Source organism: Phyllostomus discolor, chromosome 1 (assembly GCF_004126475.2).
Source record: "Phyllostomus discolor isolate MPI-MPIP mPhyDis1 chromosome 1, mPhyDis1.pri.v3, whole genome shotgun sequence".
Taxonomy (NCBI): Eukaryota; Metazoa; Chordata; class Mammalia; order Chiroptera; family Phyllostomidae; genus Phyllostomus; species Phyllostomus discolor.
Genome location: NC_040903.2, coordinates 122120671 through 122144843, shown reverse-complemented (window position 1 = coordinate 122144843; position 24173 = coordinate 122120671). Strand labels below are relative to the sequence as shown.

Genomic DNA, 24173 nt, shown 5'->3' with positions numbered 1-24173 from the left:
TCTCAATATTAATAGATAATTATGCAATCTACCAGATAATTTTGCAAACTTCATATCTGCAAAATTAGCATTTCAATGATTAGGTCTCCACAATTGAAACAAAAGGATTTCTTGAAATAGGTGGATAGCTGGGCAAAGGGCAACAATGCTGAAGTAGAAACATGAACTGTGAAAAAAAGGCAATATTATAATTTGCATCAGCATTACTTCCAGTCTTCACTTTACTTCATTATGCATGGCCAGTTTTTAATATTAGGCTTGTTGATTTTTTGGCATTAACTCACTGAAGAACACCATTATAATCATCACACACACACACATACAGACACAAATACAGTTCTCATCTATTAGTGTATATCAGCTCAGGCAATGCCCAGATGTAGGGGACATTATAGTTTAAATAGGGAAGCCATAATATACAAATATTTTATCCTAACCCAACTTCAAAATCACCTCATTTTACTAGTGACATTCTGTATCATTGCTTCCCTCCTCCCCCACCAATAACACAGAGAAAAGTATTTACTTACACTGCACGATGAGCTGCACCAAGGCCTCTCTTGGTTTCACATTAAAACCATTGTACTGGCTGGTCTGACATCTGTACATTCCTGACATTTCCCTAGACACATTCACAATCCTCAGTGTTCCGTCATAGCTCTCCATTTGCATTGACCCATCTGGCATTGCGACTTCTTTATCTGCTCTAGACCAAAGGATGATGGGTTTAGGTTTTCCAGTTACTTGACACTGCAGTTCTATTGTGTCTCCTTCTCTGGTGACCAAAGGTGATTTTTCCTGTGGAACAGTCAGATTGGGTGGAACTTGAAATGGGAAAAAGAAAATTTTTCAAAGTTAGTATAAACTGGTAAAGCATATTCAAACACAGAAAATCATAAGGAAACAATTTCTGCTGGTTGAAGATGTGTGATAATTCAAATGACAAAAATTATAGAGATCTTGGGAATAAGTGGCAAATACTGTCCTTGAAATAATTCTGAATTGTTTATACAGAACTCACTTGAATGAGGTCTTCAAACTTTAGCAAAATAAATAAACATTAAATTAGACTGTAAATGGCCAACTTATGAACAATCTACTCAATGACTTGTTGTTATCAGCCATTAACTGGGTCTTTAACATCTGCGATTCACAGAAAAGCAATCCTGCTTGCTGGGAGTGGCGTCAGCTTTTTAGTCTTCCGCTTTATATGCTGCTATATCTTACCTAAACATGCTATAAGAAAAGGTAAGTGACAATGTAAACTGAGCAGGCATGGTAAACACAGGTAGTAGGAAAGGGAAAAAGAAGAACCTTTTTCATACAGTTAGAAGTTTTGACTGGTTTAGAAACTGTTGCCAAATTGCTAAGGTTTAAGGTTTGCTTTCTCCCTAGTAGAAATGAGATGGAACAGCTCACTATAATGCCATGCTCGGATAATCCACTGTATTCTTTTTTGAATGTTTAATATTTTTTGAGGCTTATATTTAATATAATTTCACTTTAAGACATTTTGAGACCACTGTAAATAGTTTGCCATAATGTTGCTGCTATTTCTGTAAAATTAATTTTAAGTGAATTTTAAAAAATACGTTTCGATAAGAATTGTAATTTTTCAACTTGTTATTTTCTGATTTATTGAAAATATTTATGAGAAAATTAGGTTGATATTACTGGAACTCAATTTACTGTGCTAGAATGTATATGTATGTTATGATTTAGGACAAAATACAAACTTCCAAGAGGCAATTGGTACCTAATGAATTTTCTCACAAATAAAATCATCCATTTCATTGTAAGACTTTTATTTTTAATACAATGCATATGAATTCAAATGTATTTATGCAATAGAACATCAACAAAAAGGATGGACTAAATTAAATGCCAGAGTAAGAATACACAGAAATACATGAATAAGCCTTCCTAAAGGCGCAATGTGCTCCCTTTGGAGAGCACTGCACATGGGTGAAAAGGCTGACATTTTACTCTCCCCTGCAGCATTGCTGTGCTCCAGTGTCCAGGAATGAAAGCAAACACAATTTTTAAATTATCTGTCGATGAATATTTAATTTTTTCATATAGAAAAAAAAATTTAAGTCCAAAGTGATATGAGAAATAATTATCTTACTATGTATCTTCATGTATACTTTTTCACTTAATTCCTTCATTTACTTCTTATCTTAAATAAGTAGTGAAATGATAAAAAAGTAAATAAATAATGCATAGCATCTTGGAAATGAGAAAATATGGAACATTAAAACATTAGGCACAACTTCCTATAAATATACATATATATGTGTGTGTTGTATGTATATACATATGTATGTATATGTTATTAACACACATATATATGTATGCATACACACACACTAAGAATTGCCATTAACAAAGCATATATTTAAGTGTGGCTACATTTTAAAAACCTGCGTGATCAAGTAATTTCATTTAATTATTTCTTCTTGTAAATACAAACAGTTAAATGGTTGTGTTAACTTACTCCTTTACAAGTAAACCACAAGGGAATGATACAATTCTAAGCAGCCTCCTCTAACAATGAGTTCAAAGAGAAGCTGCAGTATTTACTTACCTTGCGAGAGAAATCACAAAGAATAAGAGCAATAACCTCAGCACTTAACATTAATTATGCTCCCACTATGTGCTGGACAAACTTAGGGATTTACATTTTCATTTAATTCCCTGAATAATCCTAAGGATTGTTTAATATTAAAATTTAACAAATGAAAATCCTGAGAATAAAAGAAGAAAAATACTTTGGTTTGAATGTATACATTCAAGAAATGTATACATTCAAGAAATAAAATACATTTATTTCTTGACTTATTAATTATTAACACACTTCATCTGGTAATTAAAAACTGTAACTTTTTTTGTTTCTTTCATAACTTCTCTTTGCTCACTACTTCCTAACTGCTGCTTTGGTTTCTCAATCAAAAATGTCTTATGTCTGCCTATTTCTCTTCATGACTGTACTGATTTCTTAGTAGAGGTCATCATTTTCTCTTTTTTTGACAGTGTCCTAATTGGTCTTTCTGTCCCAGTTTGAACAAAATTCAAACTGAGGCCAATCTGTTACAGGTGGATAATACAGAGACATGATACCCAAAGCAGGTTCCAGTAAACTATGGTGTCTGAAATGAATAACTGGAGTTAGCACCAGACTCCTGTTCACAACTGCTCTGCTCCTATGGGCAAACTGGACTAATTGTCCCTGCCCATCTCTTCATCACTAGCCCAGGGACAATAAAACAGAGTCAAGGTAGAAATGTGAGGGTGTAAGGTATAATTGACACACATTTCACAGATTACCTTATTTATCTATTTTATGTAATATACCTATTTCTATCTTATATATCTATATTAAGACATTAGAATATTTTCCCAATATAAACCCAAACTGTTTTTAAGATATAGTAATCCAAATACATATATAAATTTTGATAAATCTATGTGAAATAAATGAAAAGAAATGATAAATTATAAGATTATTATGTGGAGTATTCTTATTTGAAATCTTCCATCCTCATTACTTGCAAAAACAAGCCAGGTGACCTTGGCCAAACTTAACCACTCTGAGTATTAATTTTTACATTTTGAAACTGAGAATTTGCATTTTATGAGCTCCAAGGTTATTAATGTTTGATTATAAGAACAAACAGTAAAGCCCTGGCTGGCGTAGCTCAGTAGATTGAGCTTGGGCTGGGAACCAAAGTGTCCCAGGTTCGATTCCCAGCCAGGGTATATTCCTGGGTCGCAGGCCATAACCCCCAGCAACCGCACATTGATGTTTCTCTCTCTCTCTCTCTCTCTCTCTCCCCCACTTCCTTCTCTAAAAATAAATAAAATGTTTTTTAAAAAAAGAACAAACAGTAAAGGCTTAAAGATAAAAGTGGTGTTAAAGTATTTATTTCATGATTTAATAAGGTGATTATTCAAAGATTTTATTACATTAGGCCATTCTAAAATAGACCTTTAACTAGCTATGCTTTATGTTTATCATGTAAAATAGTTCAAAAACTCCATTTGTAAATTTGTTTGTTATTCATTTATTTAGATAAACTTTCCTCCCTATGCAGTCAAAATTATTGAAATGTAAACTTAAATTTTAATCTAGGTAACTTGAAAATAAATTTTACATAAATTAGCCCAATTGTTGCACAACAGCAAAACATAATTAAACTATGTTTACTTTTCATCTCTTCCATGGAGCTTTTTAAATCTTGAAATTGGAGTTACTGGTAATTCTTTCTCTGCAACATTCTTGACCAAGACAGTTTATAACTTCTCAAAGTTCTTATAGGCTTCTCTCTCTCGCTCCCTCCCACATAAAATTTTCCATTCTCTGGAATCTTATACTCAACCCTCTTTATTACTATATATTTTCTGTTATGAGCACTAGTTGGTTCTCACAAATGTATCTGTTTTATTTGTAGATAATATGAAGGCCAACTTTAGCCCAAGGTTCTTTCAGTTTATGATTGCACACTTTTTCTATATTCCAAAAGTGTTTAAAATCTCCGCACTTAAAAACCATTTATTTCTTGACTTATTAATTATTAACACACTTCATCTGGTAATTAAAAACTGTAACTTTTTTTGTTTCTTTTATAACTTCTCTTTGCTCACTACTTCCTAACTGCTGCTTTGATTTCTCAATCAAAAATGTCTTATGTCTGCCTATTTCTCTTCATGACTGTACTGATTTCTTAGTAGAGGTCATCATTTTCTCTTTTTTTGACAGTGTCCTAATTGGTCTTTCTGTCACCAGTCTAATTCTCCTAAGTCTCCTGTTATCCTGTCATAAATTTTATCATCATAAATACCATTTTGTTCATGTTGCTATGAAAACTACAAACCTCAATGAGAATTCTAATAATACTGCTTTAATTAAAAAAAATTGAGAACAGCCCGATAGAAAGGTTATATAAATGGTGGTACAAGCACACAACAATATGATGCACCCTTTTTAATCATAACATAATAGACCTACATTTATGGAGAAAGATACTTATATTTTTAATGCAAGAAAAGGAAACTAGTAAATAGTATGACCATTGTTAGTAAATGAGTAAAATATGTTTACTGAGCAGTGTAAACAGACATATCACACTTTTATACAACAAGAGCCATATGCTAATTAATGTTAATGGAGGGCTTCTTAAATGGGAGACTGTATATGATTCATCTTTATATCACCAGCATTCTGCACTCTATTTAGCACATAATAGGAACTCAGTAAAAATATTTAAGCACATTAAGACAGGAAGCAGTTGGGCCCTGATTCAGAGAAGACAAGGAGACTTATATGTGGAAAAATCTAAAAATGTTCCAAAACACAAACAGTGGCTCTCACTTAATGTGGGATTATTGGTAACTAAATTTTCTCTGTATATATCTTTCATTTTTCAATCTTCCACAAATTATGCAATGCATGTTAGCATATTACAGGCTTCAAAAAGCCCAGAGAAACTTAAAATGTCAATGCAACCTAGTTTTCAATGCTTATCTGATAAAACTTCATTTTTTAATAACACAAATATATCACTCAGGAAATCATGCTCTAGACAACATAGTTTGAGAAATGCTCTTCTAGAATTTCTCACCCTTATAACATTCATTCACATTTGATTTTACCAACTAGTGAACCTTAGTGCTCTTGAACAAGCAATTTTTCCCTATCTTCAGCATGTATTCTAGCATCCCATGACTTCCCCTTGTATTGAGATTCTGTTCAAATGTTACCACTTTCATAACTTTGCCTAGCCTAGGCTGAGGTGGTTGCTCACTATTATACTGTACACTCATTTAACCTGTACTTGTGGCTTTGTTCTATATCTTTTCTCATGTTTATATCTCTGACCAGATAGCTCCTTGAAAGCAGTGGCTTAACCTATGTCTAAAATCTGGTGCCTTGCTTTCCTATTTGGCACAGACCAGGAAGGCACAAAATAATTGAGAAAGGAAGAGGGGTAGAAATAGAGAGAAAGATAATGAGTAAGAAGATAAAGAGATATAAATATAATAGAAATAAACATAATAGATAAAAATCATAAACATTTTAGAACAAAAGTGAAAAATAACAATAAAATGTAATGGTAGCCCTGGCCAGCGTAGACTGAAGGGTAATGGGTTCAATTTCCTGTCAGAGCATATACTTAGGTTGCAGCTTTGATTCCTGGTTGGGGCACTTAGGAAAAGGCAGTCAATTGATGCTTCTCTCGAGTGTTGATGTCTCTCTCTCCCTCTCTCTCTTTCTCAAACCCTTCTTTTCTCTAAAGCAATGAAAAATTGTCCTTGGGGGTGAATTCAGCAAAATAGCATGAGACAAAGTCGATATTCAAAAATAGTTGATATTGGCATTTTTATATGCCAATAATGAACTAACAGAAAGGGAAATTAAGAAAATAATCCCACTCCCAATTTCTTCAAAAATAACAAAATACCTAAGAATAAATCAAGGATGTAAAAGACCTATACTTGGAAAATTATAAGACATAGAAGAAAGAAATTGAAGAAGATATAAATAAGTGGAAGTACATACCGTGTTCATGGATAGGAAGAGTTAACATCATTAAAATGTCCATACTGCCCAAAGCAATCTGTAGATTCAATACAATTACTATCAAAATTCCAATGAGGTATTTCACAGAAGTAGAACAAATATTTCAAAAATTTATATGGGACAACATAAAGCCTCACATAAGAACATGGATCTTGAACAATAAGAACAAAGTTGGAGGAATCATGCTACTTAACATCAAGCTATACTACAAGGCCATAGTAATCAAAACAGTCATAAAACAGATGCATAGATCAATGGAACAGAACAGAGAGCCCAGACATAAAACCACACCTTTATATTCAGTTAATATTTGACAGAGGAAGCAAGCACATAAATTGGGCTAGAGAGTTTATTCAATAAATGTTGTTGGGAAAATTGAACAGATACATGCAGAAAATGAAACTAGACCACCTTCTTATACCATACACAAGAATAAATTCAAAATTGATCAAAGACTTAGATGTTAGACCTGAAATCATAAAAATCCTAAAAGAAAACCTAGGCAGTAAACTTTCAGACATTGCTCATAGAAATTTTTTATCAGATATATCTCCCTATGAAAGGGAAACAAAAGAAAAAATAAACAAATGGGACTTCATGAAACTAAAGGGTTTTTGCAGAGCAAAGGAAAATGTTAACAAAATAAAGAGAGAGCAGACAGAATGAAAGATCATATTTGCCAAGATATCAAATAAGGGGTTAATATCTAAAATTTATAAAGTACTTAAAACACTCAACACCAAAAAAACAAACAACCCAATTAAAAAATGGGCACAAAACCTGAACAGACACTTCTCCAGAGAGGACATACAGGTGGCCAATAGACATATAAAAAGATGCTCAATGTCACTACTCACCAGAGAAATGCAAATTGAAAACAGAATGAGATACCATCTCACAGCTGTGAGAATCACTATCATCAATAAATCAACATGCAACAAGTGTTGATGAGGCTGTGGAGAAATGGAAACCCTTTTGCACTGTTGGTGGGAATGCAGACTGCTGCAGCTGCTGTGGACAGCAGTATAGAGAGATAGCTCAAAAATTGAAAATAAATCTACCTTTTGACCTAGCAATCCCACTACCAGAAATATATCTGAAGGAACCCAAGACGCTAATTTGAAAGAACATGAGCACTTCTATATTCATTGCAGCATTATTTACAGTTGCCAAGATACGGAAGAGGCCCAAGTGTCCATCAATAGGTGAGTGGATAAAACAAAATGGGACATTTACTCAATGGAATTTTACTCAGCCATGAAAAAGAAGAAAATTCCACCCTTTGCAACAGTATGGATGGACCTGGAGAACATTATGCTAAGTGAAATAAGCCAGTCAGAAAAAGACAAATAAATACCATACAATGTCACTCATATGTGGAATCTAATGAACAAGCTGAACAAGCAAACAAGCAAAACAGAGACAGAATCATAGATGCAGGGCAGGTGACAATTATTAGGGGGCAGGTAACAACTATTAGGGGTGGAGGGATTGAACAAAAAGAAAAAGGACGTATGGACATGGACAACAGTGTGATGACTGCTGCAGGGGAGGACATATAAGGAGAGTAAATGCTAATGAAAAAATGCAATAAAGTTTAAAATCTAGGACACACAAAAATAAAAGCAATGCAAAAGTGTCATCAGGGGTGAAGATAAAAAAAAGAAAATGTAGTAATTGTACAATCAGTAGCCTATACAAGTAGTAGAATCTCCTGAAAAATATATTGTTAGTATAAATTTCAGATGAAGTTCTTGAGATGTATGGAAGTATATGTTAGAGTTTAGAGACTCAAAAAAAAAGGGACCTTATAATTTTCCTTTTCTTTCTCTCTTCATTTAAAGGTTTAGAAGGAGGCTGCACATTTTTTAGAGTAGAATAAAGTGCTAATTCAGAGACATGAAATTTATTTTGTTCATGTTTATTATGTCTTTTATCTAATTAACATATTTTAAAAATATTCAGTTTCACCATAAAGACATTAAATTAAATTAAAACATTTGAAATGTCCGCACTTCATGATGCACATTTATTTGCAATGTACTGGCTAGAAAAAAGTTCTTCCTAATAAAAATGCAGAGCTACATCTTCTGACATATAGTGTATGTATGTGCTGCCCTTACTTTGATTTTTCTTATCTGCAATGCTACTGTTAGAGATTCAATATCAGAGAAACTTGAAAAACATATGAGACCAACATCTATTATTCCAAACACAACCAAATAGACACATAATTTGGACAAACTGGCTTTCTGTCAACTATTCCTTTGCATCATAGACTATAAAATAAAGCAAATAAAACTATTTGACCTAATAAGTGAGTTTGACAAAACAGTGGAATACAAAGTCAATATTCAGAAATCAAAGGCACTTTTGTACACCAACAATGAGATATCAGAATCAGAAATCAGGAAAAATATCCCACTTGTTAAAGCAACAAAAAAAATAAAGTATCTAAGAATAAACCTAACCAAGGAGGTAAAAGACCTGTACTCAGAAAACTACACAACACTGAAGAAAGAAATTAAGGAAGGCACAAATAAATGGAAACATATACTGTGTTCATGGATTGGAAGAATTAACATAGTCAAAATGTCCATACTACCTAAAGCAATTTATAGATTCAATGCAATCCTTCTTAAAATACCAATGACATATTTCACAGATATAGAACAAACATTTCAAAAATTTATATGAAACCATGAATGATCCCCAATATCCATGGCAATCTGGGAAAGAATAAAGGAGAGGTATCACAATACCTGATATCAAACTATATTACAAGGCCACTGTAATCAAAACAGTCTGGTACTGGCATAAGAACAGATACATAGTTCAACGTAACAGAATAGAGAACTCAGAAATAAATCTAAGTCTCTATGGTCAATTAATATTCAATGAAGGAGCAGAAGCATAACATGGAATAAAAATAGCCTCTTCAACAAATGGTGTTTGGAGATCTGGACAGCTACAGGCAAAAAATGAAATGTGACCACCAATTTATACCATATACAGAAATAAATTCAAGATGTATAAAAGACATAAGTCATGACACCATAAAAGTCCTAGAGGAGAACATAGGGAGGAAAATGTCAGATATTCCACACAACAATATTTTCACGATATGTCCCTTAGAGCAAGGGACATAAAGGAAAGCATGGGACCTCATCAAAATAAAAAGCTGCATGGCTAAAGGAAACATTAGCAAAATGAAAAGGGAACCAACTGTATGGGAAAATATATGTGCCAATGATACTTCGGACAATGATACAATGGACTATGGTTCGATCTCCAAAAATATGTAAATAACTCACATGACTCCACTCCAGGAAGACAAACAATCCAATTAAAAAATGAGCACAGGCCCAGCTGGTGTAGCTCAGTGGGTTGAGCATGGGATTGGGAACCAAAGGGTCGCCAGCTCAATTTCCAGTCAGGGCACAATCCTGGGTTTCAGCCAGGTCCCCAGTAGGGGACACATGAGAGGCAACCACACACTGATATTTCTCTGCCTCTCTTTCTCCCTCTCTTCCCTTCTCTCTAAAAGTAAATAAATAAAATCTTTTAAAAAATGTTTTAAAAAGTGGGCAAAGGACCTGAACACATAATTCTTCAAGTGGGACATACAGAGGGCTTCAGAGACATATGAAAGGATGCTCAGCATCACTAGCCATCAAAGAGATGAAAATTAAAACCACAATGAGATACCACTTCACACCTGTCAGAATGGCCATCATAAACAAATCAACAAATAATAAGGGCTGGTGAGGTTGTGGAGAAAAGGGAACCCTAGTACACTGTTGGTGGGAGTGCAGACTGGTGCATCCACTGTGGAAAACAGCATGGAATTTCCTCAAAAAACTGAAAATGGAACTGCCTTTTGACCCAGCAATTCCACCGCTGGAATTATACCCTAAGGATATGGAAACACTAATTTGAAACAACTTATGCACCCCAGTGTTCATAGTAGCACAACTTACAATAGCCAATTGTTGGAAGCAACCTGAAGTGCTCATCAGTAAATGAGTGGTTCAGAAAACTATGGTAGACTTACACAATGAAATACTACACAGCAGAAAGAAAAAAGGAGCTCCTACCCTTTGAGACAGCATCGGTAGAAATAGAGAGTGTTGTGCTAAATGAAATAAGTCAGGTGGTGAAAGACAAATACCACATGATCTCACCTGTAAGTGGAACCTAATCAACAAAACAAACAAGCAAGCAAAATATAACCAGGGACATGGAAATAAATAACAAATTGACAGTAACCAGATGGGAGCTGGGAGGAGGATAACAGGGAAAAGAAGGGGAAGGATTGAGGGTGGTAGGTGGGGGTGGGTAGGGTGGAGGAAAGTCGTGGTGGGAAAACAGAGACAACTATACTTGAAAAATAAAAAATAGAGAAAAATAAATAAAATAAGTTTGTCTAAATAAACAAAAGAAAGTGAAGTGTTTTCATCTTCTCATTAAAAAGCAAACTGAAGCAATTTAATCTTAGTCTTTTCTAGGAAAATGACTGGCTTAATTTTTTTTTACTGAAAAGAATGTGAGAAAGGCTAGTTTATCTGCACTATATGAGAAAATATGCTGTCTGAAACAATGACATCACAATATGCTTTTTATGGACTTATTGGTTTAAAAATATATATTATATTTATAGTACTACAATACTAGTCTTTTAAACAAAGTATACATTTCTTTCAATATATTTATTTTAATACAAAATCATAGTAAGATAAGTAATAATAAGATTTTTCTCCAGCCCCAAATAAGGGGCTGGAAGGAATTCTAACAAGAAACCCCAAATAAGTATAGTGCTAATTTAATTATACCTGAATTGAGAAACAGTTTATAATACATATGTATGTCTACAGTAGAATGTAGAACCTGTATTTAAAATATAAATTATCAGACTTCAAAAAAATATGCATTTATGAAAGATTTCCCCAGAGGTCAGATTCAAGAATTTCCATGCTGTCCAGATCTAGAGACTTGATGTGAGTTTCATCTCTGATTCCCCATTGATTGAGACGCTGAGGTTAGCAATATCCATATTTCAGACTACACAGTATTGAAGGAAAGATAGTCTACCACACTTAACTGCTGCTTACACTTAACTCAGACATAGCTTTTGGTGTCCAAGTCAGTAGTTCCCAATCTCTTCTTGCTGTCACATTATACTTTAGCTTTGTAAGCATGAGACATGCACATAAATATATTCAGAATATGAAGTTTTGAGAAATCACAATATTTTACATGGAAGTTAAGAAATGAACAGTTTGTAACTGCAACAATTATGAATGGCACATGAGTAAAAATTTCTCAAAATAGAGTATGAGGTAAGACAAGCCATTGCTTAAGTAAAATGTCAACATGTTTGTTGTAACTCCAGTCATCTTTCTTCCACTCAATATTGGTAACATTCTAATCATTATGCATCTCACACTGATTTGAACACACTACTAAGATTTGGAATAATTGTGTTAATAATACCTGACACTTACAAGAATGTGATGCTCTGTGGCCTTGGGGTTATACTCATAGAATGATATAAGGCAAATGTGATAATTTTCTTTAATCTAAAAATACTACCAATCCAAATGCCCCCAATATGTTTAACCAGTAAACTTAACTCATTTTCAATAATGTATCAATTAAAATATAGTGATATTTAGGTGACAAAAGAAACCCAGCTAGCTAAAATCTCCTCATTTATTAATTGACTTGCTGATACTTGTTTCCTTTTGGAAACCACTACTGGAAACGAATGATGTTTGATAAAAGCTGACAACATTCTACAGCTCATTTCTTATTAATAGAATAAAGGTTCCAAATACTGTTGCTTTAAAATATGCAGGACTTCCCTGAGCCATAGTTAATGTAGTAATATATTGCATCATTGCATTTCCTTCTATATTTTCTTCCCACCAATAAATGAGTTAGTAAAATCCAACTCATGAGTGTGTCTTTCTCCTCCTAAAAATATTACCATTTCTGAAATAATCTTTCTTAAAAATGCTGTCATACTAACATTCGAATATCTTCAGGAGTCCCTCATTTTCTAGGAGTGGCCTAACTCCCATTGTTCCTTTTCCATCTCACCTGTGAACTGTGATTAAGGTGCAAGCTTCTGGACAAGCCCTCTGCTCAGCACAGCCATGCCTTCTGGCCTGCTTCACACTCTCAGCTCATTCTCACCTCCTCAGCTTCCTCACTGTTACCCAGGAGTGACTTTGTCCTCTCAATTCCATCCCTATAATTCTCTATTTTTAAGGCCCAGTTTCAGTCTTCTGTCTTAAGTCTTTTCTGATTTCTATATCTTTTATTCATTTTCCAAGTCCCTTAATTACAGTATATCGGATTTATTCTACAGTATGTGTCAGGACAAAATGTCCACTCTTACGTATGCACCTAAAACGTCTTGAGGCCAGCACCAGGTTTTATCTATTTTCTCTGCAGTTCCCACACCATGTGACATTTTAAGTATTTTAGAGGCACTTAATTAATTTTGATTTATTTATGGAGCACTAATCAAAGTTACCAAGGAACCAAATAAGAAAAGTATTGATAAATAGTCACATCTTGATTATCCATGGCTTAATTATAAAGTGTATAAATTTCAGGATAATTTTTCATAAAAATTATATTTTTAATTTTTAAAGACCACAAACATATGTTTGTATAAAGTTAGTATGCCTATTAGATTTTAATTTGGTCACAGGACTGACATAGGGCAGTAAAATACTGAAAACATTTGGTAGTGCTGAGTAACTTGGCCAGGTTGTGGCTCTGCTCTATGAGCAGCAAAGTAAAGGCCAGTCCAGTCGATTCTACAACAGAATGTCCATGCAGAGCCATAAGTGGCGGGACCCAAAAGTAACCAGAGTTACCTTCTGGAGGGCAGGCCCCTTATAGTACAGGCCTCCCTTGCTAGGTGAGTGTTCTAGGAACCCATTTGTATCAGTGTAGCAGCTGGTGTTGTGAGAGGCTGTGTTTGGCTTCAATTAATTTTTTTGAAGACTTGTTCAACTTGTTTGCCCATTTTATGATGGCTGATTTACAAGTGCACCTGCCTACACCGTGCTGTGTTCAGCAGATTTTGACCAAAAATGGTATGACCCCCATGCTCCACTCTCCCTCTTCACCTGATCTCACCTTGAGACACTTTTTTTGTTTCCCCAGATGAAAAAAGCCCTCGAAGGGAAATATTTTGTCAATGTGTAAGAGGTAAAACAAAAAATGGCAGAAGCAGTAAACAGCATCAAAATTGATGATCTCAAAAACTGTTTTAAGCAGTGGAAAAAAGGTTTCAGTAGGTGCATTGCATCAAATGGAGAGTGCTTTGAATTTAAAGTTTTGAATATGAAAGAATAAGTATACAACTTTTTATAAATAAATTCTGGTCTTTGGGGAGTGTGTCCCTCCTGGTATTCTAAGACTTACATTTGGTTGGACAAAAAGCTCTTATAAATTTTTCATAAAATACAAGACACATTTTTCATTTTCACCAATAACTTTTTTAATTTGGATATTTTGAGTATGTCAGCTATATCCTGCATGATACAATATTGATTGTTCTCACTTAATGTCTAGGTTTTATCACTATCAACTTCAACTGGTCTGTCTGACCATGGAGCATCATGCAGTGAGAAATCTCCAGCACAAAACTTTGCAAACCACTTTTGACACGTTTGATCAGTCACAGTACCTTCTCTATACACTGCATAAGCCTTCTTTTTCATTTCAGTTGTATTTTTAGCTTTCTTAAAACAATAAAGCATACTATGCTGAAAATGTTGCATATTTTCTTCCATCTCCAATATTAAAATAGCTACACAAAAATTCACCAACTTTGATAAGTTTTTTTAAATACATGCTGTATGACAACTGTCACAATACAACCTTAAAAAATTGTTCAAATGAAGTTAAAGACAACTAAGTGCTACCACAGCTATTGTACAGAAAAAAAATGAACTTTTTGGCCAACCCAATATTACTTACAGTCCTGTGGATAAATTTTATAGGAAGCAGGAACTTATTTTGAAACATGTCCTTACACCAGATGGTAAGCCTAATGTTTTTGTACATGACATAAACAAGCATAAGTATATCTCTTATCACACTATGTAAATAAAAACTGCCTTTTTTGCACTGACACTTTAAAAAAAATTATTCACCTGTAATACATCAGGAAATGCTAATAAAACAAGGCTGACAGTTTTTTACAAATCTATCAATAGAGCATAAAGAAAGTACCTTTTAAACAAGAGGTTAAAATATAGCATTTGAATTTGGAAATTCCAAGGGGAAATGTATGTGCATGCACACACACACATGCACAATGCTTATTTTCAAAGAGTTGTAGAAAATCTTGTTACAATGGTATTGTTAGTTACTTGGAACATATGGAGAAAGGCAGAATCTTGGAGTATAGCAACTGTGGAGGGTTAGTATTGGAAGATGGAGGACATGCAGTGCTATTCAATTGGAAAACAGGTTTGGTGGCAGCAGTCCTGGCTGCTCCAACATTCCTCTCCCAGCAGGTGTTGCTATGGCACAAGAATAGTCTCTGAGGGATTCAACGCAACACAATGTGTACGATGAAGAAACAAAATAGAAAATCATTTTCTGAGTGGCATTCCTATTTTCCCTGCTACACGAGCTACAAAGCCAGTTGCAAATACACAGGTCCCATCTTGTACCTCATAAGCACGTAAGTGAATGGCACCTTAGGCTAAGGTTGCTTGTGTAGCATTTGATTAAGTCTATTTTCAAGTATATATCTTGAATTATTGTGATCTTCACATTATCTAGGTTTATAACTAAATCTTATAATAAGATATTTTCTAGAATCATTAAAATAAATCTGTATCAACAAGAAAATGTCGTGATCTCTGAAAAAACATGAAAGCACACCTTTTTTCTGTTTTTAATGTCCCCTGACTTATTGCATATGCATCTTAGCTACTGAAGTACATAAATGGACGATGGTCACTGATTAAATATATAAATCTTACATGGGGAAACTTTCTTTTTTAAAGCTATTAAATTAAAAAACACAGGAGCAAGATAGTTCTGCTTGCTGATGACTCTAATTACATTAAAATTTTAGCAAGCTAGGAATCCGGACTAGACTGAGATCATTGGAAGGGATACAGATTGCAAAATGAGAACTTGTTTTTATTCTGTACTAAGAAAAGTGGTATTATAAGAGTTAAAACATTAAATGAGATGACAAGTTGTGTAGTTACTACATTATTGGTAGGTCATTTGATGAAGAGATAATCTATAACAGTTTATGGGGATCAATTCCTGGACTTTACTCTTAATCAACTTCCATTTTATGTTTGGTGTGTGTTTTTTAAATAATAGTTATTTGTATATAAGCAACTGATTAAGAATTTTAACTTTAGGGACTTTTGGCCAAGATGGATGCATAGATACACTTTGCCTCCTTGCACAACCAAATGAAGGAAAACAACAACAAATTTAAAAACAAAAAATAACTAGAACTGCCAGAAAATTGAAATGTATGGAGGTCCGACAGCCAAGAAGTTAAAGAAGAAACATTCATCCAGAGTGGTAGGAGGGGTGGAGATAGGTAGCCCATTGGAGAGGACTCATGGCAAAGTGGGAGCTGGAAGACCAGAATGAGAGAAGTGGCAGCTGGCAGACCAGGAAAAGTGGCAGCTGGCAGAGCAGGCAGTTCCACATTTGAATGGGGATAAACCAGGAGGAATAACTGGGGAAGGAGACAGACTGCACAACCCAGGGCTCCAGGGTGGGGAAATAAAGCCTCAAACCTCTGACTGAGAGCACCTGTGGGGGTTGAGGCAGCAGTGGGAGAAACTCCCAGCCTCACAGACAAGTTCGCTGAAGAGACCCACAGGGTCCTAGAATGTGTACAAATCCACCCACACGAGAATCAGCACCAGAAGGGCCCACTTTGTTTAGAGAAAGCCAGGGAAATGACTGAAAGCCAGCCAAGAGCTGAGGAAGTGGCATTGCTCCCACTTGGACCCCTCCCTCACTTACAGTGTCACAACGCAAGGAAGTGGGTTACCCTTCACCAGCAAATACCTAAGGCTCCACCCCTTACTATGTAACAGGTGCACCCAGACAGAAAAATAAGGTCCAAATGAAAGAACAGATCAAAGCTCCAGGAAAAAATACAATTAAGTGATGAAGCCAACCTATCAGATGCAGAGTTCAAAACACTGGTAATCAGAGTGCTCACAGAAATGGTTGAGTATGGTTGCAAAATAGAGGAAGAAGTGAAGGCTGAATGTGTCTTCTGCTCAATGATTTAGAGCAGAAGGAAGAAAGAAACACTCAACTAGAATAGAAAGAAGACACAAGAAATCAAAAAAAATGAGGAGAGGCCTCCAGGACAACTTTAAATGTTCCAACATCTAAATCATAGGGGTGCCAGAAGAGAAGAGGAAGATCAAGAATTGAAAAGTTATCTGAACAAATAGTGCAGGAGAACTTCCCTAATCTGGCAAAGGAAATAGACTTCCAGGAAGTCCAGGAAGCTCAGAGAGTCCCAAAGAAGTTGGACCCAAGGAAGCACACAACAAAGCACATCATAATTACATCACCAAAGATTAAAGATAAGGAAAGAATCTTAGAGCAACAAGAGAACAGGAGGCAGTTACCTCCAAAGGAATTCCCATGAGACTATCAGCTGATTTCTCAAAAGAAACCTTGTGGGCAAGAAGGGGTTGGAAAGAAGGATTCCAAGTCAGGAAAGGCAAGGACCTGCATCTCAGATTACTCAATCCAGCAAAGCTATCAATTAGAATGGGAGGGTAGACGAAGTGCTTGCCAGATAAGGTCAAGTTAAAGGAGTTCGTCATCACCAAGTTCTTATTATATGAAATGTTAAAGAGACTTATATAAGACAAAGAAGATGATCAAAAATAAGAATACTAAAATGACAACAAACTCACAACTATCAACAACCAAACCTAAAAAAAAACAAAAACAAAACATTCACAGAAATAGAGACTATATGGAGGATTATCAGCGGGGAGGAGGAGGGAGTAGAATGGGGGAAAAGGTACAGAGAATAGAAGCATAAATGGTAGGTATGAAATAGACAGGAAGAGGTTTGAAATAGTACAAGAAACAGAGAAGCCAAAGAATTTATATGTACGACCCATGGACATGAACTAAGGTGGGGGAGTGCTGGTGGGAGGATGAGTACAGGGAGGAGGGGAATAAAGGGGGGAAATGGGACAACTGTGTTAGCATAATCAATAAAATATATTTTAAAAAGAATTTTAACTTTAAAAGCTGAATATTATCTCCTGAACATCATATTATATAAACTAAAAATTATAAGCAGGAAATAGTCCCATAGCTTAAAAGTTATCTCACAGATCCCCAAATTCCTGCAGTGCTTATAGTCTATAAAATATTTGTGTCCTTACCTACTCACTCTAAAAACAATGGTGTCCTGACTGATCCAAATGCAGCGACATGTTTTATAAGTGCACTATCCCTTAGATGAATAGCACACACTCTGAGAGTGACAAAAGGACTCCACAAAGAAAACATATGCCTTGTGCTACAGCTCACACTAATTCATTTAACACACATTTTTTTAGCTCCTTCAATAGGCCAACATTCTTAAAATTGAGGACAAGAGAGATAAATCAGGGCGTTTATTTCCTTCAAATATGATACTATGCTCTATGAAAACTGATAAATAGGGGGAATTCTTACAAACTGCTCATAATTATTGTTAAATCAGAGGCATTTTAGAATGGACATGGAGAGTTTGGAAAGGTTGTAAGTGTGTACAATTAGAAGTTTGACTTGGACTCAGGGCCCAACCCACTAATTAGGTATTCAATCTTGGGCTATCTTAATCTGTTTTCTCATCTGCCAGTAATAAAAAAAGTGAGAATTTAACCATAAAGTGGTGTAATGCACATTATCATGTTCTGTAAACTGTAAAATATTTTGAGTTGTGTAAGATACTTGTTAAGAGCAAGGCTCAGTTCTGGCAGCCTAAATTGGTAGATCCTGGCTCCACCACCCACTGGCTGCATGACCTTGGGGAAATATTGAACTTGTATCTTTTTCAGTTTACTCTTAGTAAAGTGAGCATAATTGTAAGTATCTTAGGTTTTTTAGGGTTAAACAGTATAGTATAAACAAAATCTTAAGCACAAGGTCTAGCATGTAATAAAGGATATGAGTCACTGATGTTTTCTTATCAATGCTTTCTATTGATATATCAATAACTGTATTTGCCTGTTATACATATACTTCTACAGTAAGTGCAAAAGGGTTTTTAAAATATTTATTTATTTTTAGAGAACGAAAGGAGGGAGAAAGAGTAAGAGAGAGAGAAACATCAATGTGCGGTTGCTGGGGGCCATGGTCTGCAACCTAGGCATGTGCCCTGACTGGGAATTGAAATTGCGATGCTTTGGTTCGCAGCCCGCACTTGATCCACTGAGCTATGCCAGCCAGGGCTAGTGCAAAAGTTTTGTTTTTTCATACCAATGATGTCTCAAGCACTGAGCATGGTATACACAGATCAAATAAATATTTTATAGATAATATATAAATATGTACTTACAAATATAAATAAATCTCATTGCCATTTTCTGTCGTTTTTCAGACATGTGTGCATTTTAGATGAGGAAACTATTTGAAGAAGACCATATTTTGGAAAGGAGAGGAATGAACCTTTCTAATATGAATAGTCAGAACCATCCCCCAATGCTACCTAAGGAAAGAGGCTGCAGCTTTCTGCCAATAGACATTGACTGGTGTATTTGGCTGTTATCATACAATGGCGCATAACATAGATATCCCAGCTCTCATTCTATTTCAATGAACTAGTAGGTTTGGGCATTCCTCATTTATGATGACAAATGTCAGTGCTATCCATTTTCTCAAAGGTCAGGTTATAGCCATGAAAACCAGGGATCAGTAAGTTAAAAGGAGCTGTCTGATCATGTTAATTATGTGACTGCTTTCCTGTGGGTGAAAGAATTCTAAATTAAAAAGAGGCTAATCTATAAATTATGTATCAAATGCATTATGACAGCAAAGCAAAAGAAAAATGCTTTAAAGAAATTCACAATTTATTTTACTTCCTAAAGTAACTGTGGTCACAGCGGTAAACTCTTCAATGCAGAATGGCTAGAAAAATCAATTTACTTCTATAATAAAAAGGCCATTTGTCTCCTTGTAGAATCCATGTGACATTGTTAGGCCTCTTATAAATGATCACACTGGACAATGTCCATGGTTTACAGATTCCCTAATTACACCACTGATTGTCTACCACTGAATGTGCCTTATCCTGTGGAAACAGACACCACCACCATTTTCATAAGCACTTTGACATAAAGTAAAGCTGGCTCTTTCATGCTTTGTCAAGAGCAAAACGAAGCAACCAGTGAACACAATGTTCCATCAACAGATCAGGGGCACATGTTCTTTGGAACAAATGAGGTTTAATGAACAGATTTGTCAGTAGAGAATGTCAATTAAAAAATAGGAGAAAGGTTTTCTTCTAACACATGAGGACATTATTAGTAAATATTCTACAAATGTGTGACTGTATTTTGTAATCCATTCTAGCAGACTGTAGAAGTATAGGATGTTACAATAAAAATATGGACTTAATTTTAAGACCACATAAAAACATAGAACGTTATTGATTGGAATGATACATAACTCATTCTGAATTAATATGTGACTATGGATAGAGCTTGGCACTATTTTATTAATATGGTTTTAAATTACATTTTATTCCTAAGCAAGGATATGTGTGTTTCTGTTTAAATGTCAACTAAATATATTTTGTTTACAAGTATAATTTACACAGAGTTGGTAAAAAGTGAACTGCTTATGTTTCATTAGTAGTGGACTGTAATTCATACTGAATGCATTTTTGATGCAGACATTTGAACTGCTTGTCGTTTTATCATTGTTACTTCACACATTTAAATTACCAGTCTATTTCATATTGTGCACAGAACCTTTTTAAAAGTGCAGTGATATGCTTCTCATCTCACAGCTCTGTAATCTAGTCATTTTTCACTAGTACAACATCTCTAAAATTTGGGAAATGCTGATTTATTTACCTGTAATATACTTGAGAGGAGTCTGGTGTTCCCAGTTCTTCCCTTTCCCTGCAAATCACTGTCATGCCCCTTCCCTAAAGCTTTCATTCCTGATCTTTAGCTTTTGCTTAGGCTAACTTTTACCCAAGAGAACTTCCCAGACACCAATCCTTTAGTCAATGAGGTAAGAAGAAAGACAATGTGATTTGTGGTTTCTGAGATGGCTTCACTCATCAACATTACATTCCTCACAGTGTATCTCTGGAGACGGATATCTCATTACTCCTGCTCATTCCATCGAAAGGTTGTGCTTTATATAAAGAAACTGGGTCCTGCAGCAAGAACTGGCCTATGTTCATTGTTACTTCATTGCTTAGAAACGGTGAGGCTAGGAAAGTTACTTATACTTTCTAAAGCTCAAGCTCCTCATCTATAAAGTGGGTATAATCACAAGAGTGCCTACTTCAAATGGTGTTCTCAGGATTCAATGAAGTACACATTAAGTGCTTAGCCCAGTAATTGGAATATAATAATACAAAAATCTATATTATGTAAGAGTTTTTTTAAGTACTTCACCATAGACAATGTCATCTATATTAGTAGTCCCCAACTTTTTTGGCACCAGAGACTGGTTTCACAGACAGGCAGGGAGAGGGTAGCAGAAAGGGGCCAGGGGAGGGAGAGGGACAAGAGACAGAGCTCAGGCAAGCTTCCCTCGAAGCCCTGTTCCTAACAGGCCAAGGACAGCTATTGGTCTTTGGTCCAGGGGATGGGGACCCCTGATCTGCATGTGTGTGCTGTAAGTTTTAATGTATATTCTAGGGTTACTATTAATACTTAAATTTTGCAACTCAGGAGTACCTCCTTCAAACGTGGTTAGGTAGCATTTTAAAGACTCAAATCTTGGGTCCACTCTGCTTAGGAAGCCAGGATGAGACAAGTGTTATTATATTGAGCTGCACTAGAGGATTTTTAACCTAGGATAACATTGAAAGTGGTTTTCTTTGGTGAAATGAATACTGTTCAAGCTATGTACTTTCATTTTATTGAGGTAAGGCCTTGCCCCACTTCATGAGTGGGATGGATATGAAACTAGGAGATGGGACCTAATGTCCTAGAACTCTGTGAAGTGTTGTCCTTGGAGTAGGAGAGAGTGTTGTTCCTGACATCAAAAGAGAATGTGGTTACAAGATTCAAATAGAATGCCACCTGAATCCTCTTTAGAGTATTATAAAACCTGCTTGTAGTGATTTTTTTTATGTAAGGGCCTTGTCAGAGAGTATAACTGAATATCAGAATCATCTGAGAGAGTAAAGGGACATATCCATTTAATGTAAGATGACAGAATTTTACAGCAGGCTACAAACTCTTGTATTGGGTTTGAAACCTGAGATTCTTAGATTAAGTCAGGATGTGATTATAAGAAGTAAACAAGTACCTAAGCTTTTGGGCCCCATTCCCCTTTCTATAAAATGAAAAGTACTAGGTAATTCATATGCATCCTCAATACTTAAAAACTATGCTAGTAATTGAGACTTTTATAAATCATTTAAAAATTATTTACAAAGTAGAACTTTGAGGAATTGCCCAGTAATCTTTTATTTAAAACTAGTTACTCAGAATTCATAAACATCCTAAATTGTGCTACCAAAATCCCAAATGTAATAATTTTCTAAATGTATTTAATCTTTTTCTCAACCTCATGATATCCTACAATGAAGAATGAAAAATTAAGTCTATGAATATTAATGACTTTTTAATATTAAGATTTCACAGTAACAGTAGTTCTAAAATTTATATTTTGAAAGAAATAGCTTTGATTTAAGACATTCCAAACTGTAAGATTAAACTTAGATATTACAAACAAGTTAAATCCCTATAATAACCATTCTATTTAATGCCAGAACATCTAGGACTATAAAGCTTTGGCTATAGCACAGAGCAAAATGGTGTTCAGACTGTTCATCTGTGGACTAGTCTTCATGGCTACTTCTATTTATTTATGTGTTCCTGAGCTGATAATGGCAGATCGGTAGTATCACCTGGGAACACCGAAATCTGAAGTATTATTTTAATTACATAAGTAGTAGATGCAATAGCACTTCCCACACCTCTGTCTTCTCCTTCAGTCAAAAGATCCAAAGTTCTGGTGTTACAGTGTTAAATAATATACCCTAATTTATAGTTCATTCTTAACTATAAACTTGTTTAGAGATATTTATCCTTCATTTTTAAAAATCATTTTTATTAACATTCAAATATAGTTGTATCCATTTTCCCACCACAACCTCCCCCACTCCGCCCTTATCCTTCATTATAATGAATATATTTGTCACGAGTCTTTAACTCTAACAAGCTATTGGTAGTTATTATAACTTTAAATGCAAATTATAGAACTAATAACATTCATTTCTCATTAGATTAGAAAATATACTTCAGTCATTTCAATTCAAATAGTTCCTGTATCCCTATTGTTTGCATTTATAAAAGGATAAAAGGTATAGGGAGCAAAAATCAGGTGTCCTTTCCTATTTCTTATTACCTGTCCTTAATTTAATTTGAGAATTTCAAAAAGTGTTTGACTGTGCCAAGTGATGAAAATTTTCAACACATGAAACCATAATTAGACAATAGCTAATTAACCACTGTTAAACCTCTGTTATAACTTGTGAGGTAGAACCTTTGTTCTAATATTTGGGAAAATAGTGTTGGATATTTGAAGATGATAATTGGAGGAAATTATAATTCCAATGTTATTTCCATAATTACATAGATTCAATTTTATATGAGAAAATCCTAGGTGGATGGTAAAATGGTGCAGCCACTTTGGGACACTGTGCAGCAGTTCCACAGAGTGTTAAACACCATGGGCTATCACATGAGCCCCAATGTGACTCAGCAACTCTTCTCCTAGGAATTGAAAGCATATGTTCACATCTAATTTTGCACACAAATGTTCATAGAAGCATTATTCATAATAGCCCCGAAGTAGAAACAATCAAAATGCCTATCAACTAATAAATGGATTTTCTAAAGTGTGGTATATCCATGGAATGCTGTTCAGCCACAAAAAGGAATGAAATATTGAAACATGCCACAACATGCATAAGCCTTGTGAACATTATGCGACATGAAAGAAGCCAGTCATAAAGAAACAAATATTGTATGATTATGTTTATATGAAATGTCCAAAACAGGCAAATCCTTAAAATAGACATAATGAAGATGAGTGCTATCAGAAGCTGGGAAAAGAGGAAAACTAGGACTGACCATGGATCCATGTTTTCTTTGGTGGGGGATGAAATCTTCCAAAATTAGATGGTGGTGATTGATGGTTGCACAATTCTGTAAATATACTCAATAAAAGCCATTGAAATTACAAACTCTAAGTGAGTGATATTGTATGGTATATGAATGATATCTCAATAAAACTGCTATTATACATAAAAAAGAAAATTCTAATACAATATATAAATAATATGTAAACATGATTAATATTT

The 24173-nt window shown here is 34.8% G+C and overlaps 1 protein-coding gene across 1 annotated transcript in view; it reads right to left on the bottom strand.

Moving 5' to 3' along the window:
• The window catches only part of MDGA2 (MAM domain containing glycosylphosphatidylinositol anchor 2), an 859730-nt gene that overhangs the window by 198660 nt on the left and 636897 nt on the right, over positions 1–24173 (bottom strand). Inside the window, exon 8 of the mRNA XM_036028780.1 lies at positions 531–824. Within this exon, the coding sequence (XP_035884673.1) occupies positions 531–824 (294 nt within the window). The remainder of the gene's footprint in view (positions 1–530; positions 825–24173) is intronic.